General features: G+C 47.9%; 1 protein-coding gene and 1 long non-coding RNA gene across 5 annotated transcripts in view; one reads left to right on the top strand and one right to left on the bottom strand.

Moving 5' to 3' along the window:
* The first annotated feature begins 2,204 nt into the window (after positions 1–2,204).
* LOC109256658 (uncharacterized) lies at positions 2,205–23,368 on the top strand. Its single transcript, XR_008424579.1, has 5 exons — positions 2,205–2,383; positions 6,705–6,835; positions 16,689–16,809; positions 16,927–17,648; positions 23,271–23,368. It is a non-coding gene; the product is annotated as an uncharacterized LOC109256658 (long non-coding RNA).
* Positions 21,449–25,868, bottom strand: part of CHIT1 (chitinase 1) — a 33,999-nt gene continuing 29,579 nt past the window's right edge. For all 4 annotated transcript variants that reach the window (XM_019432081.2, XM_019432097.2, XM_019432104.2 and 1 more), the window contains 4 exons: positions 24,359–24,544; positions 23,924–24,037; positions 22,455–22,581; positions 21,449–21,894 (listed from right to left, as the gene is read on the bottom strand). In XM_019432081.2, coding sequence (XP_019287626.2) covers positions 21,659–21,894; positions 22,455–22,581; positions 23,924–24,037; positions 24,359–24,544 — 663 coding nt within the window. In that variant the 3' untranslated portion in view covers positions 21,449–21,658. The remainder of the gene's footprint in view (positions 21,895–22,454; positions 22,582–23,923; positions 24,038–24,358; positions 24,545–25,868) is intronic.

Below are 25,868 nucleotides of genomic sequence, written 5' to 3'. Positions count from 1 at the left end.
CTATGCTACACTGGTTATCCATTTACTCATTCAACCAAGGTTTATTGAGCACTTTTGTTGCACCGTCGGAGGTGGCAGAGACAGAAGGATGAGTAAAAACAAAGTCAGTCCCCATCCTCTTGAAGTATACAGTCTGGCCAAGAAGACAGACATGAAACAGAGAGTCACATAAAGAAGTAATTTATTACAATTGGGAGAAGTTTACCAAAACAGTTCTGAAGGTCGGGAGACTTTATACTGGGGCGGCGGTGGTGGTCTGGGTGTCAGGGAAAGCTTCTGTAGGAAGTGATGTGTAAACTGAGGTAGGAGGGAAGGCTAGGTGCCGGCCTGCCTAAAGAGCATGTGAGGCAGAAGAAGCAGAAAGAGCCAGTGTAGGAAGAGGCCGCCATGTTCCAGGAACTAGAAGAAGAACTCAAGAGCGTTTGAGGCAGGGAAGGGAGTGAGGGAGGCACAGGCGAGGCTGGGTCAGGATCCTGAATGTGGACAGAACTACCTCTCTGAGGACAAGTTCCTGGACCCCTAGGGTGGCCTCTTGTGTGTAGCCGTTTTGAGGATCCTTTCCTTTTGCGTAGGGTGTCAGAGCAAACAGATGCGGTGTGAACTTCCCACCAAATATTTGAAGGGAAGGGTGTTTTTTTTGGCGGACGAATTTTTCCTCCAGATAGGAACTTCGGCCAGGTGGGAGTTCAAATTCGTTTCCAAAACCTCAGCTCCAGCTCTGTGTTGCTGTTGGCACATAGCACACGCCACCAGAGACTCAGAAACACTTAGACAAGAAAACAATTACTTGGGGAATTGACACGGAAATGGAAATGGAAAAGGAGTCAGACTTCAGAAAGAGAGACTGGCCTGTCAAATACAAAGCGCAAGTATTTAAAGGGAAAAACAGATGACCAAGGCTACCATATTCATGGTGGAAATCAGCTGCTTCTTACACGTTCATCATGTTTACAACCTTTCTTCACTTAGCCTCATCAAAATCAGGGATAAAATTGTTTTGGTCAGAGCATCCATACTTTTGAGAACGAGTCAAAGCTAATTATTTTGGAGGCCTAAACCAGTCAGGATAAGTTGTTTTTGGTTTACCTTCCCATGAACAATGTCCACACCCCACCAACTGCACCCCCAGTGGTAGGTACTCAGTCATGAATGGAGCAGGGTCGGTCTTTGCTTCTACAGTTTTTCTTTCCTCGTGGGCAAGTTCTTGCTGTTGAGAAAATTTAAATTCGATTAACTCAATGTCTTCAAATTAATATTTTTATTTATTTAAAAAAAATTTTTTTTAACGTTTATTTTATTTTTGAGACAGAGAGAGACAGAGCATGAACGGGAGGGGCAGAGAGAGAGGGAGACACAGAATCGGAAGCAGGCTCCAGGCTCTGAGCCATCAGCCCAGAGCCTGACGCGGGGCTCGAACTCACGGACCGTGAGATCGTGACCCGAGCTGAAGTCGGAGGCTTAGCCGACTGAGCCACCCAGGCGCCCCTTCAAATTAATGTTTTATTTTACTTGATGAAAATTTACTTCCATAGGTATACCAAGCAGCATTGATTAATGCATAAACGCTTTCTTTTTGAATGGCTAACAAAACTTGAGCTGTGTGATACTGATGCTTTATGGTGAACTTCTGTTTGGAGGCTTTGTAAAGCTCCTCGGGTTATAAGTGACTCTTATGTGTCAGAAGGATCTTTACTATCTTTATTAGCATGATTTTCTCTAAAATTCCCGTATGTGTTAATATTTCTGGACTGCCAGGAAGTGAATATTTTTACTACCTGTAAGGCTGGAATTTCTTGAGTCATAAGGGCTGTCCCAGAGAAGTTTTCCTGGGAGGACTTTATAGGTGTCATTCCCCCATGTAAATCGTAGTCTTTGTTCCTTATGGGTTTGTCACACCTAATTAAGTGGGATTTTTGGCATGGTCAATATCCAAGAAAAAGGACAGATTCTTATTGAACCTATGTAAATAACCTACATGGTCGTATCAATTCCCTCTAGAATTCCCTGATGTCGGTTAATGTAAGTATTAACCATAATGAAGCCAATTCATTTAGTCCTAGGTAACTAATATTTGTTTTTGCTGCTCTTGGGTTAGGTAGACTACATCTGCAAAGTTTTATGCTTTTAAATTGTTTGCATATGCGACCACTCAGCTCTGCTGTTGTAGTGATAACCCAATGAGCAGTTCTTTGTTGACATTTTTCTATTATTTCTTCCAGAAGACTCGTTCCTAATCTTGAGCTTGTAGCAGCGGCCTTTATTAGATGCAGGGAAAAAGGAAATATCATCTGTAATTATAAGATTAATTATCATCTGTACAAATGAGATTAAATGGTTCTAGTTAATCAACAAGAATGGAGGAACTTGGGAGTCTTTTATTAAGGTATAATATGCAATCAGTTTGTGAGACCGAGGGCATTAGCAAATCCCTAGCGCCTTTATTTTATGCCATAAAGTAAGAATGTTACCAATTGACGAGGATAATTAAACCTAGGGACAAAATTTAAAGTCAATGAATGTGTTGACAATTATCGTGTCAGTCTCTGTACACGAGTATCAGACTATTCCTTTTCAAAGTGAAATGTGAACCTGATCGTTTTCACTAGAATCATGGAAATGTTTAAACCAATGCATTTTACTTATAAATACTTAGTAAAACTGAATGTTTCTTTTTGATGAGCAGGAATAAATAGGACGACTCTGACAATTGTGTCGGGCTAATCAACCATGTGGAGAATGGCAAACAGAACTCATTACTTTTCATATATCCCATTTCATAAAGTGAAAAAATAAGTCCATGCGTTAACGATGGCCGTCTCGAAAACCTATCAATGGTTTGGTGTGAAAGATGTCTTCACAGTTTTACTCTTCTGCATGAGGGGCCCGAATTTGGGCAAGGTCAAATTTGAAAGAGTTATGAATTTAAGTACGAGATATGAACTTAATTATTGGACGGCAGAAACTAGTTATAAACAATGCTTTGACAATATATTTTTAATTTTTTTTAAGTTGCTTTATTCCGACAGAGAGACAGAGAGAGTGAGTGGGGGGAGGGGCAGAGAGAGAAAGAGAGAGAGAACCCCAGGCAGGCTCTGTGCTCTCAGCACAGAGCATGACGTGGGGCTCGAACTCACGAACTGTGAGATCATGACCTGAGCCCGAACCAAGAGTCGGAGGCAGCCACTCAGGTGCCCCAGCAATATTTAAAAAAAAAAAAAACACGCAGAAATAGGTAGTAATTATTTAGGAAAATTAATGTTTTCCAAAAGAAGGACTTTATGTTAAAATGTAAAAAAAATATGCCAAAAGAACAAAGAATTAACAGAATCTGTTTATAAAAAGGGACTTGCATTATTTGGGAGTAGGTTATATTAGTTAGAAAAACGGGCAGCAGATCTCAATGCTGGGTGTGTTCTTTGCATAGATCATTAATGTAACAATTTATAGTAAAGAATACAATACTCATGGATAATTTAATTAACATCAAGCCAACCCATTTAAACAATTAACACGTCATTTCTCCTTTCAAACTCATTATTTATAGCTATTTTATACATAAGAAAATGGATTTTACTTTCCCCTTGGACCATCCAAGCTTGTTGCATAACCTCAAATTTGTCTCTTACTATTTTCTTTTATGTTTTGCACACAGACATTTTTAGTTTATGATAAAAGTTTTTTTTTCTCCTGATTAAAAAATATATCTGTTATCTTGCATGTACATATTATTATAACTGATCTTTTTTTTTAATCTTTCTTTTAAAACTCTGTATGTACATTAACATAACCCAAAGGCATTTATACAAGCTTTCAACCTGTTACTGCTGGCTATGCTATGCTGTATTAAGTAACAGCAGGGGTATTTTAAAATGATGCTATTCGAGTATCCAAAAATTGCTTATTATTAACTCAAATTAATATTAGTTTAAGGTCTTATGGTTAACTAAGGCTCTGGAAGTTATAATCTGACACATTAACACTGTGTGTCCTTTTAGCATTCTACAGAATAATCTTTTTCTATAAAGATACTACCCTTTATTATTAACTTACCTGAACTCTGTATTTTGCAATTTTGTAATCTTAGATAAATTGATGTTAGTTTATGACCAGGAAAAATGGTAGAGAAAAGTTAGGCAATTCAAAATAATTGCACTTTCTACAGGCAAATAAACCCACATTGTACAGACTAGAATATTGCATTCACATTGGTTTTATGATGGTGGTAGAATCAGGGAGAAGACATAGAGCTGTTTACAAACCCAAATTATTAAACCAGTTTAATTTTTCCAAAGAATCGTCTTGATTATAATATTATACAAATTATTCTGCTTACACAATTATAGATGAGATATTAAAACTTTTAAGATTTTTTTTTTAAATTTTTTTTAACGTTTATTTATTTTTGAGACAGAGAGAGAGACAGAGCAGGAACGGGGGAGGGTCAGAGAGAGGGAGACACAGAATCTGAAACAGGCTCCAGGCTCTGAGCTGTCAGCACAGAGCCTGACGCGGGGCTCGAACTTACGGACCGTGAGATCATGACCCGAGCCGAAGTCGGCCGCTCAACCGACTGAGCCACCCAGGCGCCCCTAAGATGTTTTAACAGTCATGCTTTTGCTTGTTTTATACCCTAGTAACCAAGATCACTAATTAAGCCATGTTCCCCCCCCCTCTTTTTATAATTATATAGTTTAGCAACAAATTATAAATTTTAGTTTTAGCAAGAAAACTTAAATAGTTTTAGCAAGAAAAAAATTCTCAAAAAGTCAACAGATTTAAAGCATGAAAGTAGAAAAATATTTTAGAAATCTTTGGATTCTTCACGTTTATGTGAGTGCTTGATAGGGTAATATTTCTTTTAGGAAAAAGAAGTTTGCAATAGGTGCTTAGTCCATTAGATTTGAAAAGATCTTAACCATAATCTGACCTATTAACTTCCTCCAGGAGTGAATAAACTGTATCAGTTCGCTTGCTCAAAATGTTTTCCTTTATGTAAAATAGATCATTTTACCAACTCCTGTACAAGTTGGAGGAGCTAAGAGAATCTAAGAAACAGGCACTTCCCAGCATCTTTTAAGAAACTTGATCAATTAAGTCCTATAATCAAGCAACCATCAGGTCATTCGAAGGACGTGTTCTTGAAAGTCCGAGTAATTTGGGGATTTCCTTTTGAATTTAGCAGCACACGTTCTCTCTCTTATAATGCCCATATCCCTCACAATAATAACCTCCTTTTAACCTCATATGTAAGTTTCCAAAGAGAGGTTAATTTTGAATCATTCATTGCTTAGGGACATTCAAGAGAGCTTTTTGTTTCCTTTCATCTTTGGTATAGGGTGTTCACCTTTGTCACTATCAACAGCTATTGGGACCATAATGAGTACACGATACAAACCAGAACTTTGGGAGGCATCTGGGTGGCTCCGTTGGTTGAGCATCTGACTTCAGCTCAGATCGTGATCTCACGGTTCGTGAGCTCGATCGGGCCCTGCATCAGGCTCTCTGCTGTAGTGCAGAGCCTGCTTCGGATCCGCTGTCCCCCTCTCTCTCTCTCTGACTCTCCCCTCCTCACGTTCTCGCTCTCAAAAATAAACATTAAAAAAAAAAAAAAAGCCAGAACTCCGGGATAAGGAAGAGCTTCTGAAATTAGAACAGAACTTCCACCCGTACCAACACGAAACATGCGAACACAGAACCCGATCAAGAGTTACAGAAACGCACACACAACCCTTTTTCAACCTCTGTATTCTCAAATGCCGGAAACCATCAGAATCCTCAACCACATTCCTCCCAGAATCCTCAAACACATTCCCCTCACCAAAGCAAAAGCGTACCAGGGGAATCCGATTCCAGAACGCCCGTGGGTTGCCCCGGGACAGAAACCGCTCCGTGGCCAGGCTGATTGCACGGTGGTCGGCACTGCTCCTGCCACCAGTGTGGGCACAGCCGGCTGTAGCTCCCTCAGAACCAGAAACGAACTTGGCCGAGAACCCGATGCAGCTCCGTCAGCTCAAAGGAGAGTCCCCAGAGGAGCCAGGGGAGGGTGAGGGCTCCACGGCCCTGGGTCTGGACGAGGTGTGCGTGACCTTGACGCCATCGGTGGGAATCCTAGGAGTAAGCTGTCAGGGGAGAACCAGAGACCAGTGCTTTTAGGAAAGGGAAGAAAACAATCACTTGTGAAAAGTGTGAGGGGGCTGCTTTTCTGACAGCCAGCAGGTCAAATACAAAACACGAGTATTTAAAGGGAAAAATCAAAAATGACCAAGATGACCGTGTTTACAGCAGTCTATTGGTGGTGGAAAATAGCAGCTTTCTCACATGGCTGTCATATTCAGAACATGCCCTCAGATTTCGGCACAGCAAAACTCAGGGATCAAGTGTTGTTTTTGTTAGAGAGTCCACATTTCTGGGAGGTATTCAAGGCTTATTGTTTGGGGAAACAGAGCCAGTTACGACAGCCCTGTCGGTTTTTTTCCTTTTTTTTTTTATTTCCCTTGACTGTGGCATATGAAGTGCTTAGTCACTGGAAACAGGGAAGGAGGGGGGGGGACTTGGCTGGCTCAGTCGGTGGTGCCACTCTTGAGGTAGTGGGTTCGAGCCCCGTGTTGGGAGTAGACATTACTTTAAAAAATAAGATCTTAAAAACAAACAAACAAACAAACAAACAAACAAACAAGGCACAGCTTCACCTTTTGTTCCTGCAGTGTTCACATACGTTTGGTACATTAACTAAAGTCAGAGGATCATGAAAACTGGTCTCTCTAGAGAAGCCACATGAAGATAATGGACACGTGATCTTACCGGTCCCTTCAGCTGACCTGTCATCAGTTTCTTGGTAAGTAGACAGGGTGGGGAATGATCCGGACACCATTTCTGCCTGGATGGGTGGGACAGCCATGTGGGGGGCCTTCTCTGTAAGGGAGCCAGGGACCCCTGCGGGTCTGCGTCCTCTGGGCAGCGGACTAGGAGGAGAAAGCTGGGTGAGGCACCACTCAAGAACTCGGGGCCGGGATTCCTCGCCCATCTCGGAGCCCCTAGATCAGAGACACGTGTGTTTATTTTTTTTTTTATAAAACCTCTGCCCTTGCCCGTCTTGTTAAAGAAGGGATGACCACTCTGGCTCATCCGGGCAGCTCCCTGCCGGCGGTCAGGCTTACTCACGCCCACCTCTCTTACCTCCACGGACCCCTCAGATGAGTGACTTCTTCTCCCTCCCCAGCGCTCTGCTCTCAACTCTCCACTTCACTTTTCCCTCCTGCTTCCAGACTCACCTCCTCCTGGAACCTTCCTCTTTCACCAAGCTCACTTCTAAGGGTTCTTTCCTCTGGCTCTGGCTTTACAACCATTGCATTGTGGGGATTTGGGAACACCTGCCTGTGTGGAGATGTGCTTGGTTCCTGTGTGTTCCAGCTCTCCTTCTAAACTGAGCACTCTCTTTTCCATCTGCCGCACATGGATCTCCCCGAGGATAGGATCTCTTTCCTCCTTTCCTCTTCGGATCTGGTGCCTCCTGGGAGCAGAGTCTGTGTCTCTTTCCACTGAACTTCTCCACCGCCATATTTGTGCAGGGGTCCGCCTCTCCACAGATCTCGTCAGCCCAAGGACAAAGGTCTCTGGTAAATGTCTTTGGATGATGATGATGGTGATTTCAAGCCACCGTGTCGAGGAATGTTTTGAAAACAGACAGTGTTTTTAGTGACCCTTTACTGGGCCTCCCTTCCTGTCCGGCTAACAATCATACACTCCCATCCACTAGGACAGTCTTCCCCTTCTCCTCTCCATTCAAAGTACGCGTTAATGTGGGGCGCTTGGGTGGCTCAGTCGGCTGAGCATCCGACTTTGGCTCAGGTCATGAGCTCACGGTTCATGAGTTCGGGCCCCACATCAGACTTTGTGCTGACATCGTGGAGCCTGCTTTGAATGCTGTGTCTCCCTCTCTCTCTGCTCCTGCCCCGCTTGCACTCTCTCTCTCCCTCAAAAATAAAAAAACATTAAAAAAAAAAAGTACAAGTTAATGGAATGCACACACACACACACACACACCCTCTCACTTCCAGAAGCTCTAAACCTCAGCTACTAGTGTGTGGCTCTGACCTGTCTAAACAGCCCTTGTCACCATAAGCGATGGTCCCCTCTCTGGGGTTGTTTCTAATGCCAGGAGAAAAGCAACGCTGGTAAGGTACCAAGCCAGGGCCCCAGTGAGCTGAACCCTGCACTACACTGTGGCAGGTGCAGAAAGAAACCTCTCATTCCCATTCAGCTCTGCCACCTGCTGACCTTGGGAACATTATTCCACCCCTGCGAGCCTCAGTATCTCCTCAGGATTGTCGTAAGTGTTAAAAGAGACTTCGTATTAAGTCTTTGGCACACTAAGCAGAGGTACAGCAAGTATTAGTTCCCTTCCTCCTCCACCCCCAACCTCAACTTCTGGCTCTTCCGTGGGCTTTCCATCTTCTGCACTTGAGACGCTCCCGTGGCCCCTCCATTATGCACTGAACTTGAGGAACACTTGGGCAGAGCTACATGGATCTCTTTCACCATAGCCAGGAGATGATTCAGAGAACAGTGAGAACTTCCTTTAAGGGCCTTCAACACTAAAAGAAGCAGCTGGAGGTTTCTGCAGACCCTCTGTCTTAGGAATTTTAAGTCTGGGCCCTTTGGCTTGAGATGACATAAGGTCCCTTCTGGAGCCTGGGAAATGCATGCATGAGGTTTGGAAGAGAACAGCTTTACATGGTAAGAAGATTGTGGTCAACAGAATAATGGCTCCCCAAAGACACCCCTGTCCCACTCCCCCAGCACCTGGGAACGTATCACTTTACATGGCAAAGGGGGCTTGGAGGATGTGTCTAAGTTAAGGAGAGCTGAGAGAGGGGAGATTATTTTGGATTACCCACGGGGCCCAAGGTAATCACAAGAGTCCTTCAGACACAGAAGAGGGATGTGGTGATGGAAGGCAAGGAATGCAGGAAGCTTCTAGAAGGTGAAAAAAAGGAAAGAAAATGGATTCTGCCCTGGGGCCAGAAGGAACGAGCCGGGCTGACTCCTTGACTTTAGCCTCGTAAGCTTATTTTGGATTTCTGACTGTCAGATAACAGATACGTGTTGTGTTCGGCCATGAAGGTTTGTGGTATTTGTTTCAGCAGCCCCAGGAAAAGAGTACAGAGGTGGTTTTCTCTGTCGAACAAGGAAGCCAAGAGTAGGTGACTTTGTTTCCAGGTCTCCCAGCTGCCCGCCCCAGGGCCCGGCCTGCGGTTTTGTTTCAAAAGACGTGGCCTGAAGCACAAAGTGCCCTTTTTCCTGCTAAGGGGGCCCCTCCGGGAGGTGATGTGAACATGGTGTGCACCTGGTGCCCCTGACACGTTGAAAGGAAGTGCCAGCTTCCTTAATAAGAACAAACTCCAGGCAGGACCACGTGGGTTAGCCCCGGGAATAGAATTGCCACGTGGGCAGGGGCAACGGGGCTGCATGATCCCTCCTCTGTCCCCAGGAATCACCTGCATGCACCTTCCCCTTGAAAGGTTGTCACAAGGGGGCCTTGGAGACACTGGTCATCCCTTCACACTCTGGCCTAGGAGGTGGCACACTGTCTGTCTGCAGAACTGAACCTGAACCAGGTGTTCAGACAGCCTTCAGGGGAGGCTCCAGGGTACCAAGGGGACGTGCACACTGAGTGACCGGTGCCATCTTCTCTCCTTGTTCCACGTGGAGAGGCCATCTTTCATCCCCTGTTTGGGGATGCACCGTGGCTCGCAAGCTGGGGCCCAGGAGAACCAGGCCTGAGAGACGAACCCTTTCTGGTCTGCCTAAGGCCAGTTTTCTGAGCTCTGGTTTCCAATAAATACTTGTCCTTTCCCTGGTGGCTGCAACTGATCACTTTTCCTCATCAGGAAGCCTGTGCTCCCCACCTATGGACATGACCTGGCTCCCCAGTCAGGCCACAGGAGAACTGAGAGAAAGCACCCGTCACTCAACAGCATGTTAATTATCTACCTACACTTTCGGTTAAAGCACTAAATTGCTCACCGGGCCCCAAGAGTCTTTTGGTTGAAAATTTCATGCCATTTATCCATCCTGAGAGGGAAGGGGGGCTTTCTATGAGTGCCAAAGGCTCAACACATTGTATGCCAGTCATCCCCTGCCAAATCCTGGGAGGAAGGTACTAGTCTATTCCTACTTTACAGCTGAGCAAACTGAGTCTCGGAGAGGATACTTTCCCCAAAGTCACACAGACTTTAATGTGGTGGGTCAAGGGCTTGAACTTGGAACCTATGGCCTTTCACCTCTTGAGTGTGCGGGTCGTTTAAGAAAGGCCACCCTGGTTGTGGGGAGAGCAGGTGGAGAGGGGGTAGAGGGACCATATTGTAAGAAAACTCATGATACATAGTCAGACAATGGAACGGAACAGTTGAAACGGGGACTGCCCTAGATAACCGGTAAGATCTTGCCAAGAAAGGAAGTCAGGAGCTAACTATAGAGCATGGCCATGACTGTCAGAACTCGGCTGGTCTCCGGACTCCGTCACTTCTCCCTGTTGGTGATTTTCCATTCTCCCACTGTTCCCCTGCAGGACTAGCTTTTAAACCCTGAAACCGAAAGAGACAGCCAGGAAGCTAGCAGCCAAGGAGTCTTTGTCCAGTTCTGCAGCTAATTTTGGAGGAGAAAGAAACCCTACAATATGGTGTTTGTGTGGGTAGTTTCGAGAAATGTAAAAATAAAGGGAGCGGGCGCTGAATCCTGGGTAGCCGAGAAGGAGGAAGACAGGAGCTTGCAGGAGATGGCCTGGGATGGAGACTGTACCTACCTTTTCTTTCTGGAATAGTTACTGAGCCCCCATGAGGTGCCAGGTCCAGGGCTAAGCTGGGTGGGGTGTGGAGTGGGGTTTAGTTTGGATGGTCGGAGAGTCGTCTCGGGGGAGGTGGCCTTAAGCTGGAATCTGAGGGATGAGAGGGAAGTTGGCCATGTCCAGAAGCAGGGAGAATGATCTAGATAGAGAACACCATATGCAAGGTCCCAGGGGTGAGGAAAAAAAAAAAAAAAAGAGAGAAAATGGTGACGAGAGAGAAGGGTCTGGTCAGGGACCCTTGTAAACCATGAAGGGGTTTGGCCCTCAGTGTTGTCAAATGCCATTGAATGTTTAAGCAGGGGGTACGCCACAGGATTTGTGTTTTGAAAAGTCACTCTTGCTGTCTGCCGAGACCAGCTTTGGAGGGGGACTGGAATGGAAGAAGTGAGAGCGTGAACAGCCATCAGAGAGGTCCAGGCAAGACGCGTGGCCACCTGGACTAGGCTGGTGGGGGGGGACATGGGGAGAAGAGGGCCGACTCTAGACATTTATTGGAGGGGAAAATCAACCTTACTGAGGAGGTGAATGTAAGAGCTGAGGGAAAAGGAAGAAACAGGAATCACCTTGGGGTTCCACCTCAGCACATGGAGAGGTGCTGGGTAATTTTCTAAAGTGAGGCACCCTTGAGGTGCAGACAGGTTTTATAATAAGGGATTCTATTTCGGGCAAAGATGAGCTGTTTACACCTCATCGGAGTGGAGAGAGCAAGTAGGCCGGTGGATGTATGCTTCTGGAGCTCAGAGGGGAGGTCTGGGCTGGAGATACGCAAGTGTGGGAACCATTAGCATAACCATGCTATTTAAAGCCCTGGAAATGGAAGAGATGATCTAAGGAGAGAAGGGCAGAAAGCCCTGGGCAAGCCCTGAGGCATTCAGATGGGTAGAGGTCCCGCAGAGGTGGAATAGACCCAGAAGATGTAGGGGGCAACCACCCCATTCACCCAGTTAGCAAACCCACAGGTGGTGGCCTGGGGCATGTGCAGCAGAGGCTGGGGACGCCAAGGCATTAGGACAAGGCCCTTGCCCGCAAGGGGCTCACAGTTTATGCAGGAGCAGCCTTAAGAGCCAATATTTACATTACAGTGTGGCATAGTATTTATAGAGATGGGCCCAGAAGAAGGCACTGGAAGATCCGTCTGTAGTCTCAGGTGCCAGAAACAGGTATGGCTGAGTCTCTGGAAGGGGACGTGGACCTCAGGAAGGTGGAGAGAAAGGATGCAGGGACTGAGAATTCTTTGGGATCCGGCGTCCTTCCTTGAGACTCCCTAAATCCCCTGGACCCACCGGCCTCTTCCTTCCAGAGCCCCCACAGGCCATGAGTGACGCTAGGGAGCCCTGCTCCTTCCTCATTTCCACCCCACCTCCAGCCCTCTAGGTCCCCTCCTCTGTCCTGACCGGCTCGCTCCCTTAGGAGGAGAACTGTGTTCTGAAACAGGATTAGCTGGACGGCAGAATGGCTGTAGCCTGGAGCCTTGCCCCCCATTATAGCGGGATATCGTCCCCAAAACTGCTACAATGAAGCAGCAGGAAATGAATCCTGCTGTTGAGAAATCATGCATGTTGACCAGCTTGTATTTCACACTGCTTGAGGAAAAGAGAAATCTGTCTCACTGAGCTTTTCAGAGAGAAACGAGGCCAGTAACCACCCCCCGCCCCCCGTCACTGCAGGCCAGAGCCCTCCACCAACAAACCCCCACTCCTGGCAGCTGCTGAATGCCACGGACTGGGCGCCTCTTGGGTACTTGGCTGCCTGGCTCACGGTGCCCGCGTGGCTCACTCTCCTGTGGTTATGTTGAGTCCACAAACCCGCATAGCCTGGCTCCAACCTCTCCCTCCATCCTTACCTCGCGCTGCCTCCTTCCTGTGCCCCGTACCCGGTCCAGTCTGGACAAGCCCTGGGGATCCTGGCTCTCAACACTTGCCTGGTTAATACTCTGCCTTGGAGACTGAGGAGGCTCTGAACCTGCCTTCAGGCTCAGTCTCTGTGTTGGTGCCTCTATTTGTTAAAGCTCTCACTGCTCCGTCGTTCAGAGAGGATTTCTTCTTCCTTTGAACATGTTTAGTGTGTTCCTATTTCATTGTTTATGGCTCATTTAATCTTTAATTATAATGCTTTGTGGGCATGCTTTATCTCCCCTCATGGACTCTGTAAACTACAGAAGATCAAGCCTCGTGTCTGGGGTCAAGTCTCATTTATCTCCATCCACAGCTTCAGCAAAGAGCTTGGACATGCTTGTGGAGTGGATGAGGTCTGGTTAAAGTTGCAGAGGGGATGTGTGCTGATGTGGGAAATACAGTCTAGGGCTTGATGTAATTGGCTCCCTGGGAAAACGCACCTCTGCTAAGAGAATCTATGAAGGGATAGAGAGTAGTTTGTCCATCCATCCACCCATCCATCCACCCATCCATCCATTCAACAAATACTTATTAAACATCTATGCCAGAAGTAATGTTAGATACTGGAGATCTAGTCCTAAGTCTGGATCAGTTCTTGCTCAGGCAGAGATTCTGTCCTAGCCCAGGGACATAGATAATAAACAAAGAAAACATCACGTAGTGGTAAGCGTCACTGATAAAAATAAGTCAGAGTGATGTGCTCGTGTGACAGTCAAGTGGTTGGGGAGGGGGTCTCTGAAGAAGCGACGCTAAGGAGAGACCTGAAGTGGGGTTGAGGTGGCAGGGGGAGGTGTGGGCATGAGCTGTCCCAGAGAGGGGAACAGATGGGACAAAGCTTTGAGGTCGGGGAAGGTGGGGACCGAGATGGGATGAGTTTAATGGGTACCAGGAACAGAAGGAAAGCAAGAGTGGCCGGATCCTGGGGAACAGGAGGTGATGGACACAAGTGACCCACAGTTCAGCAGGGAGATGGTGGTGACACAGTCATATGTGTGGACAGAGTGTGTACATACAGCATGAGGTTCTGGCCAAGGTATGGATTTGGTCCTCACTCTAATTATTACCGATGTGTGACCTTGGGCAACTTTTCTGAGTCATAGCTTCTTCCTTTGTAAAATATCTAATTTGTGGAATTTTTGTGAAGCAGATGGTATAATGGAAATAAGCACCCACGCTGTTGACTACAAATGGTAACCTGAAATCCAGGTAGTAACCTAAACACCAGGCATTGCAGGATGAGGGACGACCGGGAGCCCAGAGCTAAGCAGGGACAAGTTAGCCCTTGTCCCGCGGAGGCTTCCTGGCTCTGTCCTCCTTCTCTTCCTCTCCACCACCCGACCCCTCTCCTTCCATCGTTTTCTTACCTGATTACATTTCTTTTTATTCTCACCACAGTTTCTTACTCTCAACTTTCCTTCACATTATTTCAAATCCCGTCAGCTCGACTGCCCCAAATTTAGAATCAAGACGTATTTTTAAATACCGATTGTTGAGTATGGTTTTGTCTTCCTTTAGAAATCAGGTGTGTTGGTATGGAGGTTCCTCAAAAAATTAAAAATAGAACTACCTTATGGCCCAGAAATTGCACTGCTAGGTATTTATCCACGGGATACAGGTGTGCTGTTTCAAAGGGACACATGCACCCCCATGTTTATAGCAACACTATCCACAATAGCCAAAGTATGGAAAGAGCCCAAATGTCCATCGATGGATGAACGGATAAAGAAGATGTGGTATATATATATACAATGGAGTATTACTCGGCAATCAAAAAGAATGAAATCTTGCCATGTGCAGTTATGTGGCTGGAACTAGAGGGTATTATGCTAAGCGAAATTAGTCAGAGAAAGACAAATATCATATGACTTCACTCATAAGAGAACTTTAAGATACCAAACAGATGAACATAAGGGAAGGGAAGCAAAAATGATATAAAAACTGGGAGGGGGACAAAACACAAGATACTCTTAAATATGGAGAACAAACATTGGGTTACTGGAGGGGGTGTGGGAGGGGGGATGGGCCCAATGGGTCAGGGGCATTAAGGAATCTACTCCTGAAATCATTATTGCACTATACACTAACTTGGATGTAAATTAAAAAAAAAAAAAAGTCAGGTGTGTTGAATGCTGTTACGTCCCTGTTAATGGAAAACTAGCAGCAGCCTCCGCACCTAAATTAAGTAATTTTCTGTGATCCTATGGCCCTCGGATGATTATTTTTTTCCACTGAGATCACTGTCTCTTAATAGAAAATGGCTCCTACCACTGGATTAAAGGATTAGAAAGAGATTGTCTCAAGGCATTCGGGGACTGGTGCGCCAGGAGAAGGTCTCTCCACTGGCTGAAAAGTGGAGATCTGGACGCCCTCCACAGGCCAGTAACCCCTGAGTCACTCCAGGGATGCTCTGGAACATAGCCTGGACATCATGTTCGGCCGCTGGCTGGCTTCAGATCTGTGGCTTCCCTGCAGATGTGGAACAGGGCAGATGGGAGGGCAAGGGCAGCCTGGCTGGAGTCTGCAGGGGAGATGTGCAAAGACAGGATCTGGCATAAAGGGTAATGTGAGATGTCCTTTTCCCATTCTTGCGGCTGCCTGTAAACAAAGGTCAAGAAAGGACAGGTTTCGTGAGTGTGAGTGTGTGTGTGTGTGTGTGTGCGCGCGCGTGCATCAGGTGGAAGAGGGAGCCACAGAGAGAGAGACCCCCACATGCTGTTCAAGGCTTGTACTGAAAGGGGCCTTGTGGTTGGGAGAATAAGGTGAGGGGCCAATACGTAAGCCAAATGGAGGCTCTAGCTCTCCCTTGTTTTTCTACTTTCTGGGAAGGGACAATCCAGTAGCTGGTGGTGGCTCGCTGTGGCTGGTAGGTCATCTAGTCCAACTGCCCACTGTTCGGTGGGACACTGAGGACCCAAGCTAAGTGACTTGCCCAAGTCCTCTCTCACACAGGCAGAGATAAAGGCCTAGTGTACTTTCCTCCATACCAAGTCATCTTTGAGTGGTGATGGCAGTAGGAACATGGTAGAGGGACAGTCTCTCTGTACTCTGACTTTAGGGATCCCAGATGTCTAGCTTCAAGTCCTGCCCTGGCTCATGTTCCAGAGTCTGAGCCCCTTATGCTCAAGGTCTGCCTTTCAGTGGGGCAGGGCTGAGGGGAGCCCTGGGTTGTGCACTGGAAGGCGGCCCAAGACTTATCCATGGACACAGAGAAGCCACGTGGGACAAACAGAGAGTTAACTTTAAAAATGAATAAGGTAGAGATTTTCATCCTCACAGAGGCCGAAATAAGGTCACATGAACTATCACTACAGCTCAAGAATCTCAAATTACACTTGATCTTGCCCAAAAGGCCGAGAAGTGATCAAGGATCTCAAATTAGATGCCAGGAAGGTGCTTAGGGAAAACAAGACCCCCCAGCCCGTGCGGCTGGTCTGATTTGGAGGGGTCTGGCTCCTTGGTGCCTTAGAGGCTCTGCTCCAGAAGATCAAGGGCAAGTTGTAGTGATGGCAGAAGTTATAGGCACTGGGTCCTCCTGCCATTTTCCTTTGATGCCTCCCATTCTCAGGTGGCCCCTTCAGTGTCCCTTCTTGGAATGAAGGGCCCAAGGGGGTGGGAGGACTGGGAGGGTGTCCTTAGCTAAGCCTGGCCTCCTGGCTGCCTGGTCTCATCAGTTTATCACTGGCCTGGGCAACAGCTGGAATGGCAAGGGCACACTGAGGAGGGAGCGGGTGGTGCCGGGGCCAGATCTCACATGCCATATGGTAGGGGCCGAGGGGCTGGGGCCTGGCAGGAATGTCTGTTCCCTTCTCCCCACTCCCATGCTAAATAGAATGGCAACGCCCAAAAGGAATTCAACAGTGGGCCTTTGGAAGCCATCTTTCTCTCCCTGTGACAAGTTTTTAAACACATTTTTTTTTTTTTTTGCCCAAATCGCTAAATTAATGAAGAAGAATCTGGCTGTTTTCTCTTTGCACCAAGCTCTGAACACGACAGCAGACAGTGGGATGAGCATAAGGAGTGCTCCACGGTGGTAATTCCGCACTGGACCAGGGCCTGGCCTTGGAGCAGGTGCGTGACCTGGCAAGGGGGTGCCCGGGCGACCTCTAGCTGCTCCCCGTCAAGGGCCACTTGGGAGGGACAGATGGAAGGGAGAGACAACCAGCAACCTCCCTGACTTTATCTCAGATTAGGGCTTTTTAACCAGGGGACTGCAGGCCTCTCGACCCTTAGTGAGTTCAGCTCTCGGCCTGCTCAAGACAAAATCAGAAATGCGACGGTTCTGCGACCACTATAGGACATCGAATCAGCACTTACAAATGAGCCTCAAGAAAGCATGGAGCTGAGATGGCTTTCCTGGTGACAGCTACCATTCAAGGAACAGAGAAGTCCTGGGACACAACTCATCCAGAGAGTGGAAAGAGGGAAGCTCCCCAACTCGTTTAATGAGGCCAGCAAAACATTGATACCCTAAGTCGGTTTATTATTAACCTGGCCGGTAGCGGTGATGGCAAGGGCATCCTAGCGTGTGAGAAAGAAAACACGCAGGCCCATCTTGTTATTAATATATAAACACAAAAATGTGAAACACAGTATTGGCCAGATCCGGCGATGCACGGGAAAGATAACCCATCAGGGCCATGTTGGATTACTCCTAGGAATGCAAGATGAATGTAACAGGGGGAAAACTGATGAATGTAATTTGCTTTATGAACAGAATAAAAGCAAAAATCTATTGAAAATAAAAGCCTCCTGAAAAAATTCACAGCCTTTCTTATGGAAACTCTCAGGAAACCAAGAGTAGAAGCAAACTTCCTTAGTCTCATAGAAGACGTTTGTGAAAAACCTACGATAAATCGCATACTTAACGGTGAGATGTTGCAAACATCCCCTTTCAGGCCAGGAACAAGGTAAGATGCCCATTATCCCTGCTTTTATTCACCACTGTATTGGAGGCCTCAGCTAGCACAGTCAACTAGAAAAATAAACAAAGGCATAAGGCTTGGAATGGAAGAAACAAAACTTATTCGTGCAGATAATACGATTGTCTATATAGAACACTCTGCAGAATGATCATTAAAGTTAGTAAGAGGGTTTGAAAAGTTTCCTGGACACAGCATCAGTTTCCAAATATCAGTGATGTTATTATAGGTTAGCAACAATTAGCCAGAAAATTTAATTTAATTTAATTTTTAAAGTTTATTTATTTTGAGAGAGACAGAGACATTACAAGTGGGGGAGGGGCAGAGAGCGAATCCTAAGCAGGCTCTGCACTGTCAGCATAGAGCCTGAGGTGGGGCTGGAACCGATGAATCGTGAGATTTCTTTCTTTCTTTTTTTTTTAAGTTTACTTATTTATTTTGGGGGGGGGGCACAAGGGGGGCAGGGAGAGGCGGAGAGAGAGAATCCCAAGCAGGCTCTGTGCTGTCAGTGTAGAGCCTGATGTGGGATTTGATCCCACGAATCAGAGGATCATGACCTGAGCTGAAATCAAGATTCAGATTCAGATACTTAACCGACGACTAAGCCTCCCAGATGCCCTGTTTTTTTGTTTTTGTTTTTTTTTAATTTAAGTAATCTCTGCAACCAGCGTGGGGCTTGAACTCACAACCCTATGATCAAGAGTCACATGCTTTTCTGTCTGAGCCAGCCAGACGCCCCTAGAAGAAGACTTCTTAAACAAAATGCAGGAAGCACAAACCATAAGGGATAGGACTGGCAAAGGTAACTACATTAAACAGTACTCAAAAAACGAAAAGCCACACCTCAAACTGGGGAAAGATATGGTCAAACCTACATCAAAGATCTGTGTTCAGAATATGTAAAGAACTGTTACATTTCAATAAGAAAGAGACAACACAATAGAAACATGGGCAAGCGACACAACAGATTATTCACAAAAGAACATACACAAATAGCTTGTAGACGTAAGAAGATGCTGAAATGTAAGTAATTAAGGCAATGTGAGTTTAAACTCGAGTGAGATGCCATTTTTACACCTCACAGATCAGCATAAAGTAGGGCGTAGGAATGGTGAGGAAGGGGTTCACTAGGTGCAATGGTAGGGAGTAGTTGTATGTCCACTTTGGGAAAACCTCTGCCCACACCTAGGAAAGTTGAACTCGCATGTGTCCCAAATTGTACACATGGGTACCAATAGACAGGCTCAAAAGTGTTTGTAGCAATGTGGTCCACGTTAGCCCCAAACTGGAAACAACACCCGTGTGTCCTGATAGCAGAAAGAAGAGATTGTGGCATGGCATGTGGTAGAAAATTATGCAGCAGTGAATAGGGCGAGCTCTGGCTAAGTGAAGATAAGAAGTGAGCCAGAGAAAGCACCACACAGTACGTTTCTATTTCTATAAGGTTCAAAATAGTCTAGAATAAACAACTTCTAGTCTAGGAATAGACGCACAGTTGATAAAGCTATAAGAAGACGAGGGAATGAATAATCGAAATCGAGATAGAAGGGTGTAGGATTAGGGAGAAGCGCATCAGTAGTTTTGAAGGTACTGGTAATGTTCTGTTTCCTTACCTGGGTGACAGACTCATGGGAGATACCGAGCATACATATTTGAAACACTCTTTGGTCTATATGCTAGATTTCAAAATTAAACCACAATAAAAACAATAGAGTTTCACTGCTCACGTAGGGTGTGGTACATTTGGAAGTGGATACCTGTGGAGGTGTACCAGGAGAGCTTGGTCCCAGTTGGGAGAAGGGATGGGGCTTAACTGTTTGCCTGGGTTCCGGCAGGTGTGTTAGACATGGTGGTGAACGCTATGAACGTCCTCAGAGAGAAGGTCGGAGGGACCTGTCCTTCGTGGGGCTGAGAGTGGTCATCGCTGTTAGGGAGAGCGGCCAGACATTCGTGGGTTAAGCCACCAAGACATGAGTGACACAAAAATCCTTTTCAAACGCTATTACTCAAAGCTGATCCCCCCAACAACTCAAGCAGCATTTGCACCTGACTCGAAAGGCCGGCTCTGTACAGGGGTGCGTCCCCTAGTCTATAAGTGGATTGTGTGGGGCTGGTGGGGCGGTCTGATAGGTCAAGGGAGAAAGTTTAGTTTAAAAGTAGTATTTGCTTTGGGGCTGGGGCTCAAACCTCACAGGGGTGATGACAGACTATGGGAGGTTTCTCATGAGAAGCCAGCATGGCTGAGCAAGGTGGTCTGGGGACCCGGCCACCAAACTGGGGTGGGATGAAAGGAAATGAGACCAAGGGATGAGGCTGGGGCCTAATGCAGGGCTTTGACTCTATGCTGATGATGGAGACTTGACTCTCTGTTCGCCAGAAGCTGTTGGCAGCTCTTAAGTAAGGGAAGTGTTAGGATTTGATCCAAAATTTAGAAACGTTGAGCTGGGGGCTAGATGGAGGTTGGCCTGGACAAGGGAGGGGCAGGAGGCAGGGTGACAAGTGGCACTGGCCTGAGCCGACACAGGGACCCTGGGTTTGGAGAAGATCAGAGAGAAGCCCTGCTTAAAACTGTCCTCAACATGAAGGTAGCACCAATGTCACAGTGACGATGTAGGGGGACTTGGGCTGTTTGGGGACCCATAAATTCTGCTACAAGGAGACTCTCTGCTAGATTCTTGACTTACCCAGCCCGCAGAAGGTAAAGAAAGGACAGAGATGGGAAGAGGGAGGGAAGAGTGAGTGCTGATCATGATGACGAGGCTTAACTCCACCCAACAGATGAGGTGATGAGGTTCTGTTTCTTGGCCTCAAGTCACACCGCTAGCAGGTGACAGAGCCAGAAGCCAGCTCTGCACCCCCCAAAAGGAAACCGCCACCCTGGACGCCATTCTGAGCAGTTAGGAGGCTCTTGTCAGGCCTGGATGTGGCGCGTCCCCTTCGAGTTGAGACCTCAAAGGAAGGGCATGTGTGGTGAGCAGACCTGTGCTCGGGGCCGAAGAAGAACAGATTTGTAAAGGCCCAAGGACAGGCGGGGCGTAGAAGCGGGGAGGTCATTTTTATGGGGATCTGGTACCGGCTGTACTAGGGTGAAGGGCCAGGTCACCTCCTCTCTCCTACATGTCCCCATCTCCTGCTGCCTGCCTGAGTCCCACCCCAAAACCCAGCTTGGGTGAGTGCATGGCAAGATGGACCATTAGGTTACGTGCAGATTTTCTTCCAATGGAACGACCAGGCTTCACCCCAAAGCTGCAGGGACCATTTGCATTGCTCGGTTATCCGGGATACTGTGTGTGCAACGTGGCCCATTTAGGACTCAGTTCTGGACTTGGAACTGGGTTAGTTAGCCTTCTGTTTAAATACCTGTAAAATGAGGATAATAATTGTCCCTCCTTTGTCTGGCATATAGGAGCAGTAGGTGATGGAAGGCCTAAAACAGGATTTATCTCAAAGGGAGCCCTGAATACCTACCTGGGGTTTGGATTCTTATTTTAATGCTGGGTGGCCATTGCAGAGCCCTAAGGCAAGGAAAAGCTCTTTTCTGCTGCCATCTAGTGTGAATCTTGGGAATAACACCCGAGTGGAGGCCAGCAGGAAACGCTCTCCAGCGAGGTCACCAGTGCCTTGAGAGCTGCCCACTGGAATGTGGGCACCCCGAAGGGCCTGCCTTCCAGCCTGGCTCAGACCTATGCATGCCTCAGGCCACCCTTGCCTCTTGGCTTCCCCACCTTCCCAGTTTTGAACTGACAGTGTGCTTAGAGAGGTTCTGTAAGTCACCACACCCGGGGACCGTGGGGAGCAAACCATAGATTTATTTTGCAAGTAAAAGGTCCAGAAGGACCATAGGAAAAGGAACTCAAGGCTGAGAGCAGAAAGCTTGGATACAGAAAAGCCACAGGGAGGTCTCTAGGATTGGAGCCCCCAGGGAGAGCTGCAGAGGCAGACTGTGGAGTGACCCCAGCGCCTGGCCCGGTGGCTGGGGCTGCAGGGGCCCTGGGCACTCAACTCCAAGCGCAGCATTTGCAGGAGGAGCTGAACACCAGGCTCGCTGGGCAGCTTTGCTGGAATAGCCGCCCCCCTGCACAGCTATAGTAGCTGGACTGGTCCCCAGGGTTGGGGTAGAGCCCGTCAGCTTTGCCCCGGCAGAAGGTGTCTTGTTCGAGGCTGGGGACACGCTCAGGTTCAGAAGGCTGGTCTGGTGCGGGGACTTCAGGTCCTGGCAGGCCTAAAGGAAGACCTGGGGAGACAGCGAACATTCAGCCAAGCCTCCCCCAAGAGATCCCAAACCTACAGGCCAAGCACACGGGCAACCACCACAGGCAGGCCGTGGCTCAATACCTCACCACTCCCCCCCCCCCCCAAAGGCAGAGCACAGCCAGGTGCCCCACAGCCACACTTAGGCTGCAGCGCAGCTCAACAGAAAACACGGGGGTGCCAGTGGCCATCTATCATCTGCAAAGACCAGCCACACACTGGCGAGGGCCTCCGGGGGTCTTGCGCTGCAGGTGAGCGCAGGCTCTCTCTTCGAAAAGAGAGGAGCAAAGCTGCAGCTCCCTGGCTGAGGGCCGCCAGAGGCAAGCCCTGGACAGGCGTTGCTGCCGTCAGAAAGGGGAAGAAGGGCCTGAAAAGAGAATGGCTTCCAAAGTTTCCTTGGCCCCTGGGGGTGCATGAAATTTGGGAAATCACAGGATTGGAATAAGCGTATTTCCCCAGAAGGAGCCAGGACCTGTAGTTCAGGGAGGGGGTGTTCCTACTCTACCCGCGAATTCCGCCTCTGGTCCCTGGCCCCTTACTCACTCAGCTCCAGCTGCAGTGCCTTGATGAGGGGATATGGGCCCTGGTTACAGAAGAAGCCAGCGAAGTCGTCCATGTCCAGCGCCCACACCATGGCGCCACCCAGTCCCTTCTGCTTCAGGTAGCCGGCCTGTGCACAAGGAGCAAGGCGCAGGTGGAGGGACCCGGGGGGAACCCGGCCCGGCCTGTCCCAGAACCCGCTTCCTCATCTAGATAGGGCTCTTTTTCCAGCACCCCCAGGTCGTGAGTGGTCAAGGCTTCTGGACACAGCCCGGGGCGGGAAGCCTAAGCGACTGAGTCCTGATCCCTCTGGAATCCGCCCGTCTCAACAGGAGCATGGCCTGGGTGAGGGTGAGGGAGGGGGTTTGGGGAGTGGATGGGCGTGTGAAATTCCCTAGGTTGCAAGCTTTGACAACTCCGTCTTTTCTGTGCTGGGCTGCTGTATTTGGGGGCACGGCCTGCGGGTTGTGATGAGTCCAGTTCCCCTAGGGATGACAAAGCTTCCCCAGAGATCTGAACAATTTCTTGTCTTTAAGTCTTTGTCCTCCCCGAGGGCCTTCTTTCCTCCACCAGATCCCTGAGGTTTCCCCAGTGAATGGCTGTGTGTTCCCGCAAGTGGGTTTCCCCGTCCCCTAAGCCTAACACGCCATGCGGGGAGTTGGAGAGTAGGGCTGGTCTGGAGCCCTTGCTGGCCCCAGTCTCCCATTCTGGCTACTTCCCCTCCAGCGGTGAGGGCCGACAGCTTGTTTTCGGAGTCCAGCCTGGCCTCTCCTCCCCACATGTCTTTGCTTCTCAGTTTCCTCGCCCTTCTGTTTTCAGACCTTCTCGAAGACCCTTCCACCGTGATCCCTTCTCCCATCTCCCCGCCGCCAGGATCACACTCCCTTCGCAATTCTCCCAGAGCGCTTTGTCTACACCTCTAGAGGGACCGGCCACTGTCTGCCCTGCATCACAGCTGACGTGAGATGTCCGGATAGACAAACCAGAGCAGGTGCCTCTGCAGGAGTTCGTGATCTCATGGGGGAGAGAGGCATGGAAACACACAAATACGCTTGTTTTGAGTCGCTGATACTGGGCAGGAGTGGGGAGTCATATAAGTAAATCAAAAGGTCTGTAATCTGAGCATGCACAAATGTTGTCATTGAGCTGAATAAAATGATATATCTCACTGTATGTATTTCTCCTCTTCATATGTCTGTAGAATTTGTATTTTATTAAATGCAAACATATATATATATATATGTAATAAAATAAAAATTCTTTCAAGAGTGGTACTTAACGTAGGGCAATTTTTTTGTGATCATGCCTTTTCTTAATCAATAGTTGGTAAAAATACAAAATGCTATCACACGAAGACTTGTGAAATGTTTCAGAGGAGATTCCTCTTTGGAGAGGGTCTGGATGCTATCATTCAATGTTATTGACCTGGACCCATCCAGGACCACCCCCCTCCCAGCAGGGCTGGGCCTCACCTTGGTTTTGAAGCTCTCCACATCATCAAAGCCCACCCACTGGTTGCCCTTGAAGGCATAGGGCACCTTCTGGTCCATGATTCTGGGCTTAGTGGCCCCCTTCCAGGAGCAGACCTGTTAGGAGCAGAGGGCAGAGCTGGGGCAGAGGCAGGGGGCACCACAGACATCTGTGCCTCTTTGCCCAGAGGAGACTAGAGATTGGAAAATTCCTATCTGAGGAAGTCTGGAGAACGTAGGAGGTTCTAGATTGAGTGACCTAGAACCCTGGATTCAATGAGGCACTGGGATTGGATTATCCTTAATCCAAGATGGCATAAAGGGGTTGGGCTTCACTTGGCCAGAATTTGCTGCTCTTGGCATCCTCACTCAGAAACTATGGGAGTAGGAGCACCCCCCACCCCAGCCCATACTCGGGGCCCCGTGGGGTTTTCCCACCTCATAGTAAGCCAGCAGCCCTCCCTCTTTGGTGAAGGGGCCAGGGGTTCCAGGCCCCGTGGCTGGGGCCCCCACTCCAGTGTTTGATGGGGAGGCCATGGTGAAGGATCGTCCATAGGCAGGCATGCCAAGGATCAGTTTGTTGGCAGGGGTCCCCTTCTGCACCCAGAGTTGCACGGCAAAGTCCTGGTGATGGAGAAGGAGGGGCAGGGTTAATTTACTTTGCCTTCGGCCTGGTTCTGGTCATCTAAGGCTGCAGGCTTCCGATGGGCTTTAGTGTTCCAACACCGTCCTGTCTTCTTTAGGTCTTGTCTTAGACCCTCGACCCCAGACAACCATTGGAGTCAGACAACCATTCACGGGGCAAATATTTATTGATGGCCCATTGTGGCCAGGCTCTATGCTTGGGATACCTCAGTGAGCAAAGCGCCCGAGATCCCTTCCTTACTCAACAACTTAACCTTGCTGAGCCTCGGGCTTCCTGTGTGTAAAATGGAAGCAACAGAAATGGCAAGAACGAAAAGATGTAATGCACGTGGAAGGCCCAGCATAGTGCAGTAAAGGAAAGCTGCGATCATGCTCATCATGCCCATTATTGTTGTTCTAGGTCTCACCCAGAGTATGAGAGCAGGGAATGGGGTCCGTTTTATTTACCTCTGTATCCCTCATGCCTCGAACAATGCCTGACACTTAGATGCTCAAATAGAAAGAACAAATGAGTACACGGCTGCCTCATTTGCCTCTGAACGGGACCGACCCCATCGTGTATTACTTCACGTAACACCCCCAGCCTGTGACATGAGGAGGTACCCAACATACGTATGTGAAATAAATGAATAATGAAGATTCTTCCCTTAAGCCAGGATTACAGGCTCACTTCCCCCAGGAAGCCACTCTGTTCAAGTACAAGTCCTCCTGTTACTCCGCACCCTCTTAGCACTTAAGTCAGGAACATTTTTCACTACGTGTATTCGTATTTATTTCTTTTTGTTGGTCTACATGATTTATCTCTGATCAGATGGGAGCTTATTCAAAGGCAGAGGTCAAGGCCCCCTGCTCAGCTCTATGGCACCTTGTGTAAGTTCAGAAAAGTCCCCCTCTGGCCGGAGGCAGTCCCGGGCACACAGTATAGAGAGTAGAAGGTCTCCTTGTAAGAAGAGAAAGGCCTCCCTCCCCCTGCGTGGATCCAGAGCATACAGCTGGGGGAACAGGGTGCTGGTGGGATTTCGGGGCCCTCACCTGTCAGCTGAATGTCTTTGGGTGTCGAGCTGCCGAGCTGGGCTGGCTTCCCCCAGGACCCATACAGTTTTCCTGATGGGGGTGGAGGGGTCTGGGCTCTGTGTGAATTATGGATTCCTGACTCAAGCACTCAGAGATGGCTCCCTTATTTGCGAAAGAGCCACAGAAGCTTAGATTGTTCTACCCTAGCCGATGCACCAAGACGTGGGCTCCCCCAAATTAAAAAGCACTTTAATTTAGGGCTGTTTTGGTTTGTTTTAAAAGAAGAAAT

The sequence above is a fragment of the Panthera pardus genome, unplaced genomic scaffold (assembly GCF_024362965.1).
Source record: "Panthera pardus isolate Hobbes unplaced genomic scaffold, ASM2436296v1 HiC_scaffold_21, whole genome shotgun sequence".
NCBI lineage: Eukaryota > Metazoa > Chordata > Mammalia > Carnivora > Felidae > Panthera > Panthera pardus.
This window is presented reverse-complemented; position numbering and strand designations above follow the sequence as displayed.